This window comes from Dermacentor albipictus, chromosome 8 (assembly GCF_038994185.2).
Source record: "Dermacentor albipictus isolate Rhodes 1998 colony chromosome 8, USDA_Dalb.pri_finalv2, whole genome shotgun sequence".
NCBI classification, from domain to species: domain Eukaryota; kingdom Metazoa; phylum Arthropoda; class Arachnida; order Ixodida; family Ixodidae; genus Dermacentor; species Dermacentor albipictus.
The window spans coordinates 49,563,441-49,585,488 of NC_091828.1; the positions used below are offsets into that span (position 1 = coordinate 49,563,441).

At 46.4% G+C, this 22,048-nt stretch overlaps 1 protein-coding gene across 9 annotated transcripts in view; it reads left to right on the forward strand.

Annotated features, from left to right (window-relative positions):
- LOC139048756 (zinc finger protein 271-like) overlaps positions 1-21,396 on the forward strand; it is a 344,730-nt gene extending 323,334 nt beyond the window's left edge. For all 9 annotated transcript variants that reach the window (XM_070523327.1, XM_070523328.1, XM_070523326.1 and 6 more), the window contains one exon: positions 18,550-21,396. In XM_070523327.1, the coding sequence (XP_070379428.1) occupies positions 18,550-20,123 (1,574 nt within the window). In that variant the 3' untranslated portion in view covers positions 20,124-21,396. The remainder of the gene's footprint in view (positions 1-18,549) is intronic.
- The last annotated feature ends 652 nt before the right edge of the window (positions 21,397-22,048 follow it).

The following is a 22,048-nucleotide window of genomic DNA, read 5'->3' on the forward strand; positions in this document are numbered from 1 at the left end:
GCAAGTACAAGAAGAATGTGCCAAAGGTATCTTCCGACACCTGACCAAGGCCCAATCATTCCTTGGTAATTCAGGTGCATGCGGTTGCAGCATAAGAATTGCAAAATGGTTAGAGAATGTTTACTGGCACCAAGTGAAATTCGAATATCTTCTTTTTTTCAGCGTAATGATTTGTTCGCCGACCGATTTTTCAGACCTGATTTTTTGTGCCTCCCCGAATATTTGGACCCTGCCATGGTACCGCCACGTGCTCCGTAGAGTCATTGTACAAGAATTACCAAAATTTCGCATGTTTCAAGCTCTATTCAATTTTCTCCGCCCGGCAAAGACACCTCAGTAAATATGAAAAATTCCATGTGACTGCGCTCTCACCCACATTGTAAAGCAGCACCTTCAAATAAGCTGATCGAAAACAGCTGCATGCTCGTCGCAAAACCGAAGAGAGTACATCACCTTGGCAATCGTATGGAATTAGCAGCAAAAGCAGGTTTCTCACTTTGCAGCTACTATTCCTTCCTCTCATTTCTATGGCACACTTATCCGTCTCTCAAGGCCGACTGATCACATTGATAACAAAAGCCCCTTGTTAACACGGGAAAAGCACCGCTCTGACCACGCGCAAAAGTCTATAAAAGCTATGGAATGGGCATAGAGTGTTTCAAACTCCCGGCTCTGCTCGCACCACATCGAAAGAGTGCGCGTGCAGCCATATATTTCGCACCAGAGACTTGCTTTAGACTAAACCCAATTAAAGCAAAGATTTGCTATGGTTTGCAATTAAAGTTTGCTATGCTAGAGCTAAACTGCTAACGTGATATGGAATTGCATGATGCTTCTAAAACTTTTGCTGTCCGACACGATCTGATGAATGGCTCTTCTGATAGTTGCGACAAACGCTTTCTCTTTCTTTGCGTACAATCAGATAATGATCGTGCTTTGCTTTTCGTAAGTAAGTCCGGTTTCGAATTTCTCAAAACAAGCGTTGAGCAAATGCTGCTTGTAAAATCATGGTGTGATCAAAGAAGAAATGGTGGGCCAACTTGGAAGCAGGCCTGTCAATGCCAACTGGAGCGTCGTTTCACTCTTGCCATAGCAACAACCTATCATGAGGCCTCTCTCAGCTTGCTGGCGTGATGAGCCATTAGCAGGGCCGCTTGCAATGAAAAATTTGTGAAACCAGTGCCTGATTTTCTTTTTGTTCTTGCACTTGCTCTTGTGTGAGGAGTGTGGTAACGAAAAGGTGAAACACTGATCTTTCGAGCGATACCACCATGGTGGCATTCAGCGGTGCGAAAGACTAAAGATGGATCCATGAACGCTGATGTTTCTGCACGATTCATGTTGTCCACGCTGAAATAACTTCTTTTTTACACAATTAGAGTGTTTTCAGCTAAATAATTTTGACACATCACAAATTGAGCATTGCAGGTGCCGAAACAATGGTTAAAAAAACGGAAAACTACTGAACTTTGGTATTCACACTGTGATGCTACTGCCCCACTGATTGCAACGAATCCTCCTTTATTTCAGCAAAATATATAAGAAATCTACGCCCACCCTACGCCGCAAGTGTTCCTTGACTTTTTCAAAACGAGGCTTGGTCCTCAAGCACAGTTTCTGCACACTATCAAAGTGGTATGGCGAAGACCAGCAGCTGTGTTATAACTTTGCGGTGTACCAAGTGAAGCTCCCCCAATTGAGCCCCATAGGAGGAGCGTTCTTCTCTGGTGGCTGCTAGGGTGCATCGTTGTCCTCCTCGCCCGCCGCTCCGTACAGAATGGAGACAACCGCTGCGTCTACTACTGCGTTGGCCATGCGAATCGTGGACGCCGTAGATACGCGTTGCCGGCGCTCGTGTGCCTTCCGTGCGGTTTGGCACTACTTTGCTGGCCTTCCCCCAGCTCCGCTGGTCTATGGTGTTCGCGATAGCAGAGCCACGCATAATTTTTACACTGTTTGTCCCATATCCCTCTTTATTATTTGCAAAGCAATTGCACGGCTATAAAATGATGTACGGCGGATATACTTATATATTGGTCGACAGTGCACCAAGCGGCAACTTTCGCCGCGGCATACTGACAAAGTGCCGCTGGTTAAGCCTGTGTTTAAGAACTTTGCATTATATGACCATAACAAAAAATGCAGCGACGATTATGACACTGCCTGCGTGCGAGTGATGCGTGGGCGCGATCCACAGCAGCCGCTGCAGACAACCTTCGCTCATGCAGCGCTTTTTTCTACACAAACGGTGCACATGTATTGTAGCCATCGTCGCTACGAAGACCCTCGTGCGCAGCACTACGCCTTTCTTCTCATGCTTTCGCCATACCCTCCTCTTCTATTTTCCCCATCATGCTCTCTTCGCTCTCACTGCTTTTTTCGCCTACCGCTGCACTCCACGTTCGCTCTTTCGATTTGCTATTCGCTTGGTTGCGAGGTAGGATGGCGACGCTGACGCTCGCTGCAGGAACGGACGCCTAAGAGTTGCAGCTCTAAAACTCACTGCCAGCCGACGTGGTGGTGGGCGCACGGCAGGTTGTTGCGGCAAAGTGGCCTCAAATTTGTTGGAACCAGTAAAGCACCTTGGTGATCGGTTTTGAGATCACGCGCTAGGCCGGCGGCTGAGATTGAGTCCGCGGACGACATGCTCGCAACCACTGCAAATGCTTTCGCGAAACAGAACTCGTGCATCGAAGCCCAACCAGATGGCATTGCAGAGTCTAAGTTCGTGCACATATACAGTAGAATCTCAATGATACGTTCCCGTTACGGACATTTTACTTGTGCCAATTTTCGCAATCGTGTGCACACACAAAAAAGACCCACTAAAGTTGTGGTCATTTTTTACCGGCGATACATTCTCGGAAAACGCGATTTTTTGGCACCAACGTTCAGCACGTCGCTAAACTGCAATCGTATAATGCGTTCTCTGGCCACTAGGTCTCGCGTAAAGAAGAAAATGCGTGAAGCGCGCAGGATCAAGAACAGTATACAGCTGCCTGCCGTGCCAGCTTCACTGCAATACTCACCTGCCCGTCTCACTTGAAAATGCCGGTGCGCACTTAGTTTCTCATATCGGTACCAGCAAATCTTCTTCGAGGTCGTTGCACACGGCATTGGCATCTATTACCGCAGATCCTATTATGATAAGCATATTCGCCTATCTGTTTGACAGCGCGTGTTGCCGTTGGAAGTGTAGCGCATGCTTATAATAGGCGAGAACTGATGCGCGCTGCCGTTCCCTGCTAGACACTGCGATCATACGCGTTTTCCGGCCGCTAGATCCCATGCGAAGAAGAAAAGGCGCGAGATGCGTGGAATCAAGAACAGTTTGTGGCCCTCTGTCTCACGTGAAAACGACGGCGCGCACAGTTCACATTCACAGCTGTCGCCGCCAAACCTATTGCGATAAATATATTCACCTATCTGTTTTACGGCGAGTGGCGCGTAATACTATTGGTAGCGTACTGCACGCTTTTAGTAGGTGGTAATCCAAACGAGCCGCCGTTCCCTCCTGCAGGCGGCGCTATCTGGGCATCGTGTTTAGCTTTGGCGGCGTCAGGCGCCGCCCCTCAGGTCGATTTTGTTTCGATTTCCCGTTGCCCTCATAAAACACCACGAAATAGAAAAACAGCCAAGCGGGTCTCAGGCCGTTGGAGCACCACCAGCTCGACGCGCGTCGGCGGATCGTGTGGCAACAATCAGTGCGACGCTTTGAGTTACGTAGAGCACAGCAAAAGTTGAATCACAAATTTTTTTAGCTACTTCGCATCGTACGTTTTCCTTGTTCGTGTATTCTTTCGCGATTTTTTTTCCAAAATGCATAAACGAGGTTCTGCTGTATCTACATTTTTTTTTTTTACTCTGTGCGACGTGTATCGAGCTGCGAGGCAAAGGAGAACGGAACACCTCCTCGGTGTCCGTCATCGCGGTAGTTTGACCATGCACGACACCAGTTAAGCACAGCACTGGGCAAAATTAAGTACATTTTTCATAGCATTGGTGCTATAAAAAACTGAAATTATTTTCCCCACTAAGGTTGCCATTTTCAGACTGCCCGCCCAGTTATTCGAATGTTCTTGCCAGAAATGCATAATTCTGGTGGGCGACTCAGTAAGCTAATTTAACATTGAAATGTGAAAGTACCAACACTGACAAACTCCATGTGAGGTAGCTGCTTATGTAGCACGTCAGCCTAGAACTATGGCGGAGGTTTTGGCAGTTGCACTACTGCCCGCCATCAGCTGACATTTCCCCATAATAAGCTAATAATAATTTGTGGGGATCTGTGTGGGTTTTCGTTTAGACCCTCGCCTATGAGCGTGAAATTATCTTCGAACGGAACTGTTCTGCAGAATCAAGCAAAATTAGTTTTCATTAGGAGCAGTCAAAGCGCATATATATATATATATATATATATAATATTGAAATGGGGTTTATGTAGCTCGTTCGAGGGATCGCAGGTAGCTCTAGATCACGAGTCGTAGCGCTTCGCATCAACAACCCGCGCTCGTGTCTCGCGCCGCAGCGGTGGCAGTCCGCACAGTGCCACATGCATATTACCCACTACAACTACAGTGCCACATGCATATTACCCGCTACAATATATATATATATATATATATATATATATATATATATATATATATATATATATATATATATATATATATATGCTCTGTAAAAATAACTTGCCTGCGGCAAGTTATTTTACATCCACTTTAATTTCGATGAATTTATCGTTTCATTACTTCATTTATTAGCACAAGTAATTTCCCCTATGTTGGCCTTGGTGTCCGTGTTTGCTGGCTTCTTTTGATATGACTAATAAAAATCGGGCCCCTCGGTTAACCCCATTTCTTCTCGTTGATTACATAACGAGGGTCCCGAATCCGGCAACATTGATGCCTTTAGGTAGCATATGTGGGTTTATTGACCAGTTGCCTTCACCCATAAAGATCACGTTCTCGTGACGCCTGCGGCATGATGGACGTTCCACGTCCGCCGCCAAGGTCTGTGAGTGGCGGCGCTGGCTAACACTCCCAGGGTTCTATTAGGACACATAAACACCCAAGAAAGTGGATGGGAAAACAGCGCCGCGGTAGCTCAATTGGTAGAGCATCGCACGCGAAATGCGAAGGTTGTGGGTTCGGTTCCCACCTGCGGCAAGTTGTTTTTTCATCCACTTAATTTTGATTAATTTATCGTTTCATTGCTTCATTTATTAGCAAAGTAATTTCCCCTGTGTTGTCCTTGGTATCAGTGTTCGCTGATACAACTGATGTATCAGGGTTATCTTCTAACATCAGTTGCTGCGCAAATGGACATACCAGGAACATGCCTTCTAACGGGTTGTACACACACGAACACATTTTTAGGTAAGCCATATAATCCCGTTCTCGGAAAATAAGAATTACAATGTTGTGGTACATATATTTTAACACTTATTCACACCAAAGCTATAATTTATACCTCTTAGTTGTGTTCTCGATCAGCAATGGTTTAGGGACCTAATGGGACCAACGTGTTTCTACATTCTTTGCGAAGCGGCACATTATTCAATTCAGTCTTTATTTTTCTCTTGGACAGGAAAGGAGAGAAGTCTAAAAGCTCGTCAGCTTGGCAGGTGTCCTGCCCCCTTTATCAACTTGACAGTACAGTACACAGGCAGCTATTTTCAGGTTTTGCAATAAATACTGAAACAAGATAACAAAACACTTCGAAAAAAGCAGTGCTATGCATCGCAGCACAAGACATAGGCATTCGAAAAAACAAATAACATGTTATGGGGAAAAACATATGCATTAGAATAAAGAAATAACATGTTATGGGGAAACGAAAAAAAAAGCGGTATAGCTTTAAACTGAGTGCAATATCACGTAGGTTTGCTTAGAAAAAATCGCTTAATAGCATCAATTGAATGCTGAAAGGGGTCAAACAATCTTTTGTTTAATTTATTTAATAATACTGGAAGAGTATAAATACGAGACTGCTCGGTATAACATGCCCTAGGTGTCGGTACTAACCAAATTTCCTTGTCTTGCAAGGATGAAGGATTTGAATTCTCTGTTATGTGTAAAGTCAAAGCTGACTAAATGTCGAACATGTTTGCATCGAATTATTCCTTATATTGAACAATTTTTAGAACACTGTTACGTAATAAAGAAATTATCGCAAAAAATATTGTTACATCGAACAAAAATGGCCAATACTGATACATTGTACTTCAAAAAGCATGAGATTTCCCCAAAAGTTGGCTTTCGTTCTCAACTCTATTAAACATGAAATATTCTTACATAAATTGCTGTTTTATGGAATAAGTTGTATACCCCTGGAGATTATTAATAGTTACTTATCGTCTATTATACAATGCGCAGTTGTAAACTGTAACCCATCTACCGTTGGCATATGTTCCACAGGTGTTCCGCAGGGCTCCAGTTTAGGGCCCTTGCTTCTCCTAGTTCATAGTGATATTAGTATACCTAGTACAGCTGGAATAGTTCTGTATGTAGATGACGCTATCATATTTTTCTGCAGTCACAACTTGAACACTCTAGTAAATGTAGAGAAATATTTCTCTGAACATGATCAAATTTCAGCTACATGTGTGCAAAAGAATATTTATTGTCCTTAAACTTGCGAATAAAATTCTACATTTTGACCCTATCTTCAGTTTGAAAAGCAAAAAAATAGAATGTGTGAGCTCAATACGTTTTCTTGAAGTGGCATTTAGTGAACAGTTAACCTTGACTCTGCATATTAATTATTTGCGTTCCAGTATACCATGCTAAGTCGGTCTAATACATATAAGAAGGCTTGTCCTACCAACTTTGCTGAAAAAACAACTATGTTTGACACTTACCCAGTCAGTTCTTCATTACTGTTTACTTTTCTGAGGTAGACAATATATGCAAACCTAAACCGCTCAATTATATTGCAAAAAAGGCAATTAGAGCGAACGGTAATATTCCCAGAACTTCGATAACACAAGAATACCGACGAATACCAGCGCTTCTTAATACGCATACCTTAATAACCTTTCGGCAGGCAATATAGGCTGATCACAAGATCCACAGCAAGCCTAACTTTTAGGCTGATTACATGACCCACAGCAACTAACCTTAGGTTTTGTTCACTTGCACAGCCAGGTGCTGTTTCTGAATTGCGACGTGCATCTTGCAGGATTCCAGAGGCTAGAACTAGCTGTAGGCTTCTAACCTTCGAACATAGCGTCATAACTTTCCTGGATGATAACAAAGCAAGCAAAAATCTAATACATAGTTCTCTTGTAAAATACATTACAAAAAAGATGTATGGATCTATTAAGGGTTCATCCAGAAATATGGTTTCCATCAATTTTAGAAATCGACAACATTGTTTATCCTTATAGAAATTTACACAATTTGAAAGAGGAAACTTTGCTCTATTTTTTTGCACAATCATAATCTTTTTTTTTGCGCATTTTTGTAGGCGGCGATCCAATTTCTGTACCCCAGTGTCGTTGAACACCGCCGCCAATCCACTGAGGAAGCGTTTCAACTCTTCTTTGACTTCATTATCGCTCCTGCTTGTTGGTCACGCAAACGTTCCTTTAACTTGGGGAACAAGTGATAATCACTGCGCACAAGGTCTGGACTGTATGTTAGATGGGGCATTTGACAGTCCACTCAAAGTTTGTCAAAAGTTCCTGGGTTTGACGGGAGACGTGAGGTCGAACGTTCTCGTGAAGCATCGTTACACCGGCAGCGAGTCATCCTCGCCTTCGGTTCTGGATAGCTTGCCTTAGTTTTATTAGTGTTGCACAATAACTGCCTGAGTTGATTGTTGTCCCACGTTCCCATGAAATTGATCAGCAGTATTCCCTTATGATCCCCAAAAAACACTGGCTATGATTATGCAAAAAAGAAGTGAGGCGTGCAGACAGGACACAAGAGTAGAGAAGGGGACAACACGAACGCCGACTATCAACTGAAGGTAGCACTGAGGCGAAAAAAGAAAGAAGACACAAAACTCATCTGCGCATGCTCAGGAATGGTAACACCATGTGTCAGTTGGGTACACGTGCCGGTCTACGTGAGAAATAGCTGTTCAGGCACTTAATCTCTTCCTTATGTAAGGTAATCGATAGCTGACTCACGCATGCACTTCCACCATTACAGATATGCCATGCCTCTACCATAAGACGCGTATCTTCATTCTTATGCCTTTACAATATCGCGCATTGATGTAACTCTGGCGTGCAGTTACAATCTTGGCAATGTAGCGAAATATTAGAAGGCGATCCACCAGTTAACGACCTTTTATGTTCCATTAGCCTCTGATTGATACACCGTCCCATTTGCCATACGTACAACTGGCCACAACTAAAATGAATTTTACAAACCACACACATACAACAGTCAGTAAAACTGTTGTTCTTATTGTGCTTCACTGGACAAATATCTGTTCGTTTTTTGCCTTTCGCCTGCTCCTTTGTTCTCTGTACGGCAGCGCATATCTTACCTAGCTTATTGGGTGCAGTGAAAGCAACATTAACATCATATCTACTTGCAACTTTTTTAAGCCTGTGCGACACTGAATGAATGTACGGAATAGCCACTACTCTTTTTTTTTGCTATTACTGCTTTCTGTAATCACGTCCGTCCCTCTCGAAACCGACTTTTTTAGGCGCTCAGCCACAGTGGCCACTGCTACACTAGGATAACCTGCTTCTAATAGGCGCTGGACCTGCGCATTAAAACTGGCGCTCATTTTGTGCATGCATGATCTGGTGAGGGAAGGCTTAAGGTACGACATAGCAATTCCGTTTTTTACTACTTTGTAATGCTTGGATTGAAAGTTTAGCAACGGCTTCGAAGATCTTAGGGAGTACTGCCAACAAACATGATTCTGTTCGAAGACCAAGGAAATGTCAAGAAACTGAATTACGCGTCGCTGAGGAGATTCCTTGGTAAACCTTAATCCTCCTCCATAACGTTTACATTGTTCACTTACTGAAGTAGCAGCGGAATCGAATTCCTTCCTATTTCAGAAAATCGGGTAATCATCAACGTAACGAAATATCTTGATAACGCAATCACCTAAGTCTTTCTCTAGGCAGTTGTCAACCTTATTCAGGTAAATATTGCTAAGAATAGGGGCAACTTTTGAGCCAATACAAATACCTGATTTCTGCAGAAAAACGCCATCTCTCCACCCAATCAGCGTCGACTTCAGGTACATTGAAAGAATTTCTAGAAAAGCTCCCGTGGAAACACCGCATCTGTCAATAAAAGCCGTCTCTAGCACTTGTTCTTTAATGCACTCATTTACGGAATTTAGCAACCCGTCATGCGGCAAAGAATGATACAGGTCTTCGATATCCATACTAAAAGCTGTACAATCACCAGGATTTCGCTCCCTCAAATATTGAACTAGTGCCTGAGAATTACGCAATCAAAAGGGGTCTGAAAAAACTAGTGAAGCTAAGCAGTTCTGTAGGTAACTAGCGACACAGACCTGCCACGTCCCTTTCTCTGCCACTATAGTACGAAAAGGAATTTCTTACTTTTGGGTCTTGGCCGAGAAAAACAGTTCTAAGGTGAGGGATCTAGCTGTCTTGACATTACCGCACGTTGCTTAACTACCGAAGGCTTGAGTTTTATTGGCTGTAAATGATTTTCTATGGCTGAAATCGCTTTTTCTGAAAACATGTCATCTGGCATAATTACGGAATAACCTTCCTTGTCTGAGCGCCAAAACGCTCAGATCCAGGAACAGAACGCCCAAATACGGGCGCTTATGATTAAGATCGAAACGCTGGCGAATAACGGACGCTCGGCAAATGCAAGCCCTCAAAACAACAACACGGCGGCAAACAACGCCGCAGGCTTGCGCATATTGTCGTGGAGGGACCCCCCCCCCCCCCCTCGCCCCACCTAGGGCGGGCGGCGGGAGAGGCTGGGGTTACGCACAGTGCATCAAGTAATCAAGAGGCGATGGACGCCGAAATGAGCCTCGCGAGCGAAGAGCAAGCGGCGACCGCAGAGACCGCGACCACGGCAACGACACAGATCCCGCGAGAAGGAGAGCTGACGGCCATTTTGGCCGCAATTTCCCAAATTAATGAAAGGCTAGGCAAAATGGACGCCCGACTCGAGGCTGTCGAGAGTCAGTCTCACGCGCGATCGGTGAAGCACAAGCGCATAGTGCCAAAAGTAGCCTCAACTTCGGTGAGGAACCGCTTCGCGTCCCTGAAAAAGGAGCGGTCCGAAAAAATCAAAGGCGCGATCACGAAAAGGTGCAATCGACTCGAGACGTCCGGAAAGGATGATGCAGAAGCCAATTCAGAAGCACAAGAAGAAAACCGGGGGGGATACCACAATAATTTACCAATGGAACTGCCGAGGGATTCGCAACAAAGAAGCGGAACTATTATTACACATTGACGGGCAAGAAAACAAGCCCGATGTAATTGCGCTACAAGAAACAAACGGGAAACCAAGACTCCCGGGGTACGTCACTTACACGGACCCCACGGAGAACGGGACGGCGGTGCTCGTCCGCAGCAACGTGGCGGCAACTCAACATGTCACGGCGCAGGGTGGGTGCGAGCACACGCTGGTCGAAATTCATGCTAGAGAAATTGGCAGCTCGGGCAATTTATTTGTAATGAGCGCGTACTGCCGTCCGTCACAACGGCAGTACGAATTTGACCGCATCGTGAGCCAGGCGAAAGGGTTGGCGGGGACCACGCCCCTCCTGATCCTTGGCGACTTTAACGCCCCTCACACAATGTGGGGCTATAAGTTTCTGTCCAAGAGAGGAAAAGCATTGGCGAAAGCAATGGAGGATTACGAGATGGCCCTCCTGAACGAGCCGGACGTATCCACCAGAAGAGGCAACAGTGCCGCTAGGGACACTACACCAGACCTGTCGTGGCTATCGGGCACACTAGACGTCTCCTGGAGAAGCGAAGAAGTGGACCTGGGGTCGGACCACAGCGTGATCGGTATCACGATCCGAGGCTTCCGATATCGGGCTGTACTGGGGACGGCGCGGATCACGGATTGGGACAAGATGAGAAAGTTTACCCAAGAACAAGAAGAGGCATCCGAGGAAGAAACGGGACAGGCTGAAAGACAAAGGACCTACACCGATTGGGCGAGGGACCAGAAGAAGGCTCTAGATAAATTTACCCAAGAAATCGCAACGACGTCGCAGACACCGTACGTGGACGCCAGACTGACTCACATGTGGGCGGCCCGACACTCGTTGACGCGGCGGTGGAAACGTCAGAGACACAATAGAAAGCTGGCCAAGCGCATAGCAGTCTTGAACAAACAGATCGCCGAGTACGCGGCCAAACTATGTAAGGAAAATTGGCTGAAGACCTGCGACGGCCTACAGGGCAAGCTCTCGACGTGGAAGACGTGGTGTCTCTTGAGGCATCTGACCGACCCGCTGAGTAGCAAAACTGCGACCAATCGCAACCTCACCAAAGTATTGAACACGTACAAGGCAGAAGGCCGCAGGCTCCTGGAAGACCTGAAGGCCAAGTACCTAAAGACAGAGAAGGGCCAGTACCCGGTGCCCGAGAGGTACGAAGGACACGACAACGAAGAACTGGACCGGCCGTTTACCATGATGGAGCTGTGGACAGCGATAGATGATAGTAACAAGAGAAGTGCACCCGGCAGGGACGCCATAACTTACAAATTGCTCGGTAACATGAGCGGTACAGCGGCCCGCGGCCTCCTAGAGCACATTAACGAAGCCTGGGAGAGCTCGCAGTTGCCGAAGGAATGGAAGGACGCCGAGGTCCGCTTCATTCCAAAGCCCGTCAAAGCCCTCACGATAGACAACATGCGGCCCATCTCCCTCACATCCTGCGTGGGGAAGGTGATGGAGCGCATGGTCCTTCGCCGGCTGCAGAAGCACCTCGAAGAAACGGATCAGATGCCAGAAACGATGTATGGCTTCAGGCAACATCTCAGCACCCAAGACGTGATGATCCAACTCCACGAACTGGTCGTCAAGCCGGCAACGAGGCACGCACCGCGCGGGATACTCGCCCTCGACCTGAAGGGAGCGTTTGACAACGTGTCCCACGCGAGCGTGTTGCAGAATCTAAACAAAACCCGGTGTGGCAGAAAGACATTCGGCTACATAAAAGATTTTCTGTCAAACCGAACGGCGACCATCAGGATAGGGGAAGGGAAGTCGGACCCTGTCGAGCTCGGCGATAGGGGCACCCCTCAGGGATCGGTCTTGTCGCCCCTGCTCTTCAATCTGGCCCTGCTGCCTCTGACCGATCTACTCAAGCAAATCGAAGGCGTGGACCACGCGTTCTACGCCGACGATATTACGGTGTGGACGGCCCGAGCCGGATCCGACGCCTGGATGGGGGAAGTCTTGCAGCGGGCGGCAACGACCGTGCACGAGTACGCAAAGTCGTGCGGACTGAGCTGCGCTCCCCAGAAATCAGAGCTGCTCATTATCCAACCGGGAAAAACCAAGAAGGAGCTGCCGCCGAACGTGATTATTACGATCGCCGGAACCACCGTCAAGCCAACACAGCAGATTAGGATTCTCGGCCTACTACTTCAGAGCGACGGAAAGGCACAGGCCGCCATCACAAAGATCAAGACTACAACCGAACAGATACTTGGTATGATTCGGAGGGTATCCAACAGAAACCGAGGCCTTAAAGAGGGCGATGCCATGCGCCTGGTACGCACGTTCGTCGTGTCGCGGGTTACCTACTCCGCCTCGTATCTCCAACTGACGAAGGCGAATAGGGACACCCTAAACATGATGCTTCGTAAGGCAACGAAACAAGCACTGGGCATGCCCATATACTCGTCCACGCAAAAACTGCTAGACATGGGCGCCCACAACACGGTGGAGGAGCTCATCGAAGCCCACCTTTCTAATCAGAGAATCCGGCTCAGTCACACGGAACACGGACGAGCCGTCCTACACAAGATAGGATGGCAGATCTAGTCAGTACCCATCAAGACGGCCCTTCCGGAAGACTGGAAAATGACAATTCAGACAAAACCCCTTCCCCGGAACATGACGCCGGGCAAGGATGACGAGAGGCACACCGCGCGAGCCAAAGCCCTAGCCCGTAAGCTGGAAGAGAACCCCAGGGTCCTCTACGCGGACGCCTCGCTCCAAAAACACAGTGACCGTGCAGCCGTGGTGGTTACTTCAAAAGAGAGGCTGATCGTCAGCGCGTCCCTGAAGACAACAGACCCCGCAGTTGCCGAAGAAGCGGCCGTAGCCCTCGCACTCGCACAGCCGAGCGTGGACACCATAGTCACCGACTCAAAGACAGCCTACAGAAGCTTCCGCAGGGGGGTAATCTCCTCCGCGACCCGAGCCATTCTAGCCAAGCACAAGCCTCCGGGAAGAGCCATGGAGCTCATGTGGGTCCCGGCTCACTCGCAGGTAGCAGGCAACACCATCGCCGACTACCATGCCCGAGAAATGTCAATCCGGGCCGAGCACGAGCCGGCAGAGCTACCGCACCCGGTTACCAGCTTTCGGGACATTACCCGGATGTACCGAGAAGAAAGGTGCAGACTGCCAGACCGCACCCCAAACTCACCAGGCAACAACAGACGATCCTGCGTCGAGCGCAGGCGGGATCGCTTGCGCATCCCGTACTGATGAACCGCATGTACCCTGCGGAATACGATATGCTCTGTCCTTTTTGCAGAAGAGAAAAGGGCACCTTGCCGCACGTCTTGGCAGAGTGCACAGAACTCAAGACCCCCCCTCCTCCCCTTCCCACCAACACCCCCAATCCCCAACCCCTTGAGCGATGGAAGACCTTGTTATCCAGCCCCGCCCTACCGATTCAGCTCGCACTGACGGACAGGGGCCAGGAGCTGCTGGAAACATATGGGTCCCGTAACTAGGGAACCACCCCGTCTGGTGCCTGCGTGCACCACCGATTTATTTCGGGCCCAGTGAATGTTGCTTCATCATCATCATCCTTGTCAGATATTGCTGGTCTAAGTTTATGCTCCACAAGGTAATCAACTAATCGTCGGAGAGGGTCAGACGTCTTAAAGTGAGAATTTGATTGTTTAATGCTAGCAATGCAATCTGAAATACAGCGCGAGCGTTCTTCTGGGACGAACCTTGTTATGTAGCGCGGTATGCTTAAAACGTCAACGGGTTTTATGTGAGGCTTAAAACAGTGCTTAGGACCTAAAACAAGGGTTCTTCTATGGTTATCACTTACGATGGCGTCTCCAAGAACCAGTACGTTATTTGACGGTGAATTAATAGAAAGGTGTTTCCTCTTACTTTGTTGAAGCTCCGGAAGTTTCATCCTCCATAGGAAGTCCGCGTGTTGCACGGGTAACCTATTCCAATCGGCGTAGGGGCGGTTCCAATGGCGACCGTCTCCCAGGGCCGCGCAACGGACCTTTAGGCACTCCTGATAGAACCTAACTTGGCGCCATGATTCAGCAGATAGAATAGCTCCTATCCTCCTGGCATGCCCAGTTGATGGTTGAGGGAAGCCGCACATCATTTGAAATTCTAATGGGACGACGCGATTACGACTAAACCATGACATGGTTCTAGCGCGGATCATACATATCGCAATTAAGCAAGCTAACGAAGCAGGATTGTGCAGATAAGTAGGGGAACATGGAAAAGGGCTCAGAGTACTAGAAATGTGTTGTCCGCAATTCGTGTTGTTCACTTCTCTACTTTTGTGTCCTGTCTGCACGCCTCACTTCTTTTTTGCATAATGAATCCTTACCTCAGCTTTCTGTCGTTATAAACTGGCTATGACTTTGGCAACAGAATTGAGGAGCTTCTTTGAACTTCTTTCCAACTGCTGACTCTGGGTGACGCCACTGTTTGGATTTTTGTTTTGTTTCGGGAGTGAAATGAAACACCCACATTTCATCTCCCGTAATAATGGTATCCAACAATACTTCCTTATCTTCTTGACACTTTTGAAGAAACTGGCGAGCACAGTCAAGGCATTTCTCCTTGCGGTCTGATGTCAATAGCCGCAGTATCCGTCGAGCACAACACTTGTGAAACCCCAATTTTTCAGTCAAAGCAAAGCTCTTTCCACTGTACCGTAAGAACTCCCAGGAATTGGAGCAACAAGTTCACGGACGGTGATTCTACTGTTTTGAAGCACTTCGCGTTGGTCCATCTCGATAACCTTCTCCTAAACTGGCGGTCTTCCACTCCATTCTTCATCGTGGACTTCCTTCCGATTGGCACTAAAATCCCTGCACCACTTTCAGACGTGTTGAACGGACATACACTTGTCGCCATACGCCTCTGTCAACTGACGATGAATATCCGCGGGTGGGGTCCCTTTGGCCGACAAAAAGCGAATGACGGAATGAATTTACGCATGGTGGGATCAACAATGGGAACCTCCATATCGGACGGCTGCTGAGCCAAGAATGAGGGGCGCAGCGAAGCGAGTCCGGGGGGAATAGAGAGAGGGGGAACAGCTGCGTGCAGCAGTGTTGCCGGATTTCCCCTCGTACCTTCCCCATGTAGCTGGAGCTCTTTGGGAACCTCATTCCTGGAGTGATATTGCACACAACTTCGACTTATTGTGGGAAACGTGTCCGATTACTTATTTATTTTTTAGTGCTGTATGTGTTGCTCTCTTTCACAGCTGTAGCTGAAAAATGGGTTATGCTGAAACGTTTTTATACTGTGCAGAATTGTGGGTGTTCTTTTTTGGTGTGATTCTGATGCTGCAGCACGAGGAAGCCTGTTGCCATCTCAAATGCATTCGTTGTCATCACCAGGAAGGCGGGCCTCGTCAGGCACACACAGACTTTAGCCTCCCCCCTGATGTGGCGATGCATGTTTGAATGATGTATGTGAAAAGCGATTCTTGCAATAAACTTTCAATCTTAAAAAAAAACTTTTCAAGTCTGGTAACTGAGGAGTGAATCTGAAGATTCATTTAAGGAAAGCGAGTGAATAGCACTAACTGTGGTGTACCGAAACGTCACTCTGCAGAGAAGAGGCTTAATTTTGCTTTGTAGTGGCATCTTAAAATAAACAAATGTGACCAAAGGAAAGTATGGTGACGCAGCTTCAGTTATCTATTTCTACTATGTATGCCTGTAGTAAATAAACTTAACTTTCTCCATGAACTGTGAACCTTGCTCATTTGGCATAAGTGAAGGATGAGCCTGTTGTTAAGATCGTTTAGAATTTTTGCTATAATTTTATGTTGGAAAAATGTTCAATTGGCCGATTCAATTACTTTTTATGCTTCTGTGGACAGAGAAGCATATACAACGGCTCCTTACGAATTGTCAAGCACAAGGATTTGCAGCAGAGCTGCCCTAAATATTGCGACAGTTGTGACTATGCGATATACGTCCTATCCTCACTCATTGCACAAAAGTGCAACATCATGAGGAGAAGCCGCGTGATTGGCACATCTGCTATCAGAGCTTTTCGCATAAGCGCGACTTTTCGCAGTATTACCCCGCAAAAAGGGCTAAAATTTCAAACGAAGCGGTGTGCGCCCTTCGCCTCACAGGCACCGAATTCTTAGCCAATGAGTCAAGGTTAACCTCAAGGGTGTGCCTATGTCTCCTACAATGCTGTGACGTCACTTACAATAATATATGACTTCGAGAATTATTGAAGGCAACATCAACTATTTGTTTGATATGTTGCTTCAATAAACGATTTCACGATTAGAGAAATTGTAATATTTAGAACTAGAATGTCTGTGAGTCTTTGTTTTAGTATTTGCCGAAGTAGGTGAGACACACTTCGGGTTTGTGTGCTGGTTCCCACATTGTGCAGTCGTTTCGTGCTGAAAACGAAACTATCTGCCTTTTTTACCTGGTTCCAAAGTGCTATTGTGCTCTTTGATTCGCCTCTGTATGCCTCAGTGTTAGTGACTGTGGCACTGACTTATGCCATTATTCATGGGTTCTGGCAGAGGACGCCTGAGCAGAGCGCAGTGAATAGAGTGCATGTCAAATTGTTCCACTTTAGTTGTTATATTTTTGCACCTGTAGCTCGCACCAAAAATCGTAAACATTTAGGAGTAAGGTCAGGGTTTCGGTAGGGATTACATAAATTTCAATTTGAGGTGCGTCTGTTTGGCAGTAAAGCGTGCGCTGCCACAAAGCTACACTTCTGGGGAAGGTTCTCGACTGCTCAAGCTTTCATCATCTCCTGGGTAACTTCTCGATCTTTCCATTCCTGGGTGTAGAAACTCCCTTTTCCCCACATTCATTGTCATTCTTTCCTCCTCTGTGTGAGTCGCTATGTTGCGTTAAGTTGTTAACGAATGCTCGAACCTCTTGATAACGAAACGGGATATAAGAAAATAATGGATATAACGAAGTACATGAAATTCTCTGAAATCCCCATAGAGATCACTGAATTTAAAACCTCACTTTAAGGAAGTGAAATTGTCCTGCCAATGCATATCATGAAGTAGATTTGTCCACTAAACCAAAAAATACCCAACCGTTGCGTGCTGAGTGCATCACTTCCCCCAGGGTTCTACACTCATTCACCGAAGCAGCCTAAAATTCCCACATCTCCGCGTCGAATACGTATTCTATCAAGATTGGTCTATATCAGAACCACGCGTAGCTGCGCACCTATGCACAAGCAGCAGTTCACTATTGCACTTCTCCACTGACCTCTCCCTCTCTTGCGGGTGCTTGGCTGCACGGTTATGCACGGCGGAGCGAAAGGTTAGTCCAGTCTCCTCTGTGTAGCTTGCCGCGCAGGCAGGCAACGCTGGGCGGGGCCTCGGAGACTTCCACCGCAGCAGCCCAGGCTTTGTATTCACTCTACCTCGCTGCGGTGTGCCGTGCAGGACTCCCGACATCGCATATGAGCGACTTTAGTGATTGAATGGTGTGTCTGTATAACCCGCATATACCGTATGTAGTATAGCCAGGTATGGCATATACAGATACCTAATATATATGAGAATTTTCACTCACCGTGACGCCATAGCAGGACATCAACACGGGGCTCTTCATGTTATCGCGTTATAATAGTGTTCTTAGCTGGCTCCTTGCAATCTCAACTTACGAAAGCATTGCCAATGTTTGGTGTGGGATCAAGAAACCGACTGATGAAGTCTTACATTAGACAAATTTGTTGTGCCAGAGGATCCTAAGCTTTGCAAGTTCCGAGTACGGCATCCGGGCCTCAATTGCTCATTAAGAATCAGAGAGCATGCTGGGTCAAAGCATGTTTAAACACTTTGTTAAGGTTGCTAGAAATCCGTGAAAATCTTCGAACACTCCACGTTTTCTAACTTTCTAATTTTACACCTTTCTAAAAAATAATTTTTATTGTAGGCGGACATCACAAACAGCATCGTCAAGCATTCAAATGCAGAACTATTGAGTAAATTAAAAGGACCATCAAAATTTCTTTGCTTAATCATACTTGAAATCACCCTCAAGGTCTCCCGCCCCCATAAAAAAGTAAAGCTTGTAATTAGATTCTGCACCTGTTTTCTTTTTTTGTATTTCATGCTATCTTTAATTACTTTTGTTTTTTTTTGTGCAGCATCGAGGTCTCCTATTTCTCCGTCAACTGCCACGTGTGACAACTCAAAGCAAGGATACCTGCACCGATGTGACCTATGTGACCACGAGGCTGATAAATTGTTTCATCTGGACGCATATGCCAGCTTCCATACCGACGAAAAACCATATCAGTGCCCTTTATGCTCTTGGAGCCTTTCACGAAAGGGCCACCTAAATCTCCACTTGCGCACTCACAGAGGTGAGAACCCCTATCAGGGCCCTTCATGCTCTCGGAGCTTCTCAGTAAAGGACAACGTTATGAAACACCTGCACGTCCACACTGGCGAGAAGACAAATCAGTGCCCTTCATGCTCTCGGAACTTCTCAGAAAAAGGCAAGCTTACGAAACACCTCCGCTCCCACACAGATGAGAAGCCACATCAGTGCCCTTCATGCTCACAGAGCTTCTCAGAAAAGGGCAACCTCATGATACACCTGCGCACCCACACAGGCGAGAAGCCATTTCAATGCCATTCATGCCCCCATAGCTTCTCACGAAAAAACCGCCTGAACGAACACCTGTGCACCCACACAAGTGAGAAGCCATTTGAGTGCCCTTTGTGCCTTCAGAGCTTCTCACAAAAGGCCAGCCTGACATCCCACCTGTGCACCGACACAGGTGAGAAGCCTTATCAGTGCCCTTCATGCTCTCGCGGCTTCTCGCGAAAGTTTCACCTGAATGAACACCTGCGCACCCACACAGGTGAGAAGCCATTTCAGTGCCCTTCATGCTCTCGGAGCTTCTTGCGAATGAGTCACCTGAATGAACACCTGCGCACCCACACAGGTGAGAAGCCATTTCAGTGCCCTTCATGCCTTCGGAGCTTCTCACAAAAGTCCTACCTGAAATTCCACCTGCGTACCCACACAGGCGAGAAGCCTTATCAGTGCCCTTCATGCTCTCGCGGCTTCTCGCGAAAGCTTCTCCTGAATAACCACCTCCGCACTCACACAGGTGAGAAGCCATTTGAGTGCCCTTCGTGCCTTCAGAGCTTCTCACAAAAGGCCGGCCTGAAATCCCACCTGTGCACCGACACAGGTGAAAAGCGATATCAGTGCCCTTCATGCTCTCGGAGCTTCTTTCGAATGAGTCACCTGAATGAACACCTGCGCACCCACACAGGTGAGAAGCCATTTCAGTGCCAGTCATGCCTTCGGAGCTTCTCACAAAAGGCCTACCTGAAATCCCACCTGCGTACCCACACAGACGAGAAGCCTTATGAGTGCCCTTCATGCTCTCGCGGCTTCTCGCGAAAGGTTCTCCTCAATAACCACCTCCGCACCCACACAGGTGAGAAGCCATTTCAGTGCCCTTCATGCTCTCGCGGCTTCTCGCGAAAGTTTCTCCTGAATAACCACCTCCGCACCCACACTGGTGAGAAGCCATTTCAGTGCCCTTCATGCCTTAAGAGTTTTTCACAAAAGGCCAGCTTGAAGCCCCACCTGCGCACCCACACAGGTGAGAAGCCATTTCAGTGCCCTTTATGCCTTAAGAGCTACTCACTAAAGGCCAGCCTGAAATATCACCTCCGCACCCACACAGGCGAGAAGTAGCCATATGAGTGCCCTTCATGCTCCCAGAGCTTCTCGCATAAGACCGGCCTGAACGAACACCTGCGTATCCACACGGCTGAGAAACAATTTCAGTGCCCTTCGTGCCTTCAGAGCTCACAAAAGGGCAGCATGAAATCCCACCTGCGCAGCCACACAGGCGGAAAGCCATATCAGTGCCCTTCATGCTTTCAGAGTTTCTCGCGAAAGAATCACCTGAACTAACACCTGCGTACCCACACAGGCGAGAAGCCATGTCAGTGCCATTCATGCCTTCAGACCTTCTCACAAAAGCGCAGCATGAAATCCAACCTGCGCACCCACACAGGCGATAAGCCATATCAGTGCTATTCATGCTCTCAGAGCTTCTCACGAAAGAACCGCCTGAATGAACACCTGCACACCCACACAGGTGAAAACATATCAGTGCCCTTTATGCCTTCAGGGCTTCTCGTTAAAGAGTGCAATGAAGGTACACTGGCGCATTCATATGGGTGACCGGCCATACAGTTGTACTGTCTGCTCCGTGTCCTTTAAGCAGTCTCATAGTTTGAGCGGACATAAGTGGAGAGCACAGCACCATGATACTGCAGGGTAGGTCAACAACTATGTTGAACTAGAGCTTGTGTAAAATATCTATGGGCGTGTAGCTTGTAGCATAGTGTTCTACTGCATCAGGTAGTACAAATGTCAGGATGTGGTCTGATATGGTCTCTGAAACACTTTTTTCAGGTCCCCATATTTGCTCTAGATCTTTCAGCAGGTAATAAAACATGGAGCTAAAGAAATTTTGAAAAGTGTCCCACACAAGGCCTTTACAGCTGAGAAAAAAACAAGCGTACAGCTAAACCTCAATAGAATGAAGACGGTAAAATTAGCTGTTTCTTTGTAATAATATGTTTTTTTATTAGAAAAGCAATCGTTCATCCCTATCTCAAAAAATTACTGTTCTCATGTCCCTAAAAACAATGTATGTTCGTTGTATTTATTATTACACTGCAGATGTCTGAAAGATCTGCCTTCTAAGCTCTGTGCTTTTTCCCCAGTATTCTCTTTTGGTACATATGAACGTGTTCTTTTGGACCAATTCATGTATTTGTTGGCTCTAGGTTCTGGTTTATGTGGTTCATCCCCGAGATACTTATGATCTCATTCTGTTCATACTTCTTTTTTTTGCAAATGGTACTTTTTTACAGCAAATGATTGTTTAATAAGTTAGCGTTCCACTGTCTGTTTCTTCGGAGCACCAAATAAAAGCATGTTTAATCAGAATTCATTGTCTGTTCTTGGTATTTGAGTACCTGATTGACAGCATGCTATATAGTGATGTCAGTATTTTATCCTATCGAGGGCTGCAAGAGAGGTTGAGTGGTGGTAATTGGAAAGTTCATTATTAGCACACAAGGCTCTTGTAACTTATATACATGAGTAATTTACGTCTTGAGTTGCCTAATTCATTCCTACATATTTCTATAAAAATATTTCTATAAAATTTACATATGGAATCGAGTATACAGTGACACCTTTTGTGGACAGAAGGCAGGAAATCTGTTCAATAATGTTTTTCAAAACTTGCAAAGATTCTTTGTGAATTGCAGTTGTGCCAGTTTCTCGTAAGCAATTTCTTCACGAGGAAAGTTATGCACAGGGCATGTTCTTAATATAATAAATCCAAGAAATAACTGTTTTTATTTTCATTCAGTTAGTACGAATATTTCATGCTTTGAATAGGCACTTCCTAAACCAGAATATCTTCTAGTAACATTGGAACACTTAGAACATTAGTTGCTTTATAATATATATATATATATATATATATATATATGGATAAGTATAGTATAGATAGAATTGAGCCTGCTCAGGAACGGTGGAAGCCTAAAAGCTGTGAAGAAGATACTAGGAATAGGCACGAATCAAATGTATGCATT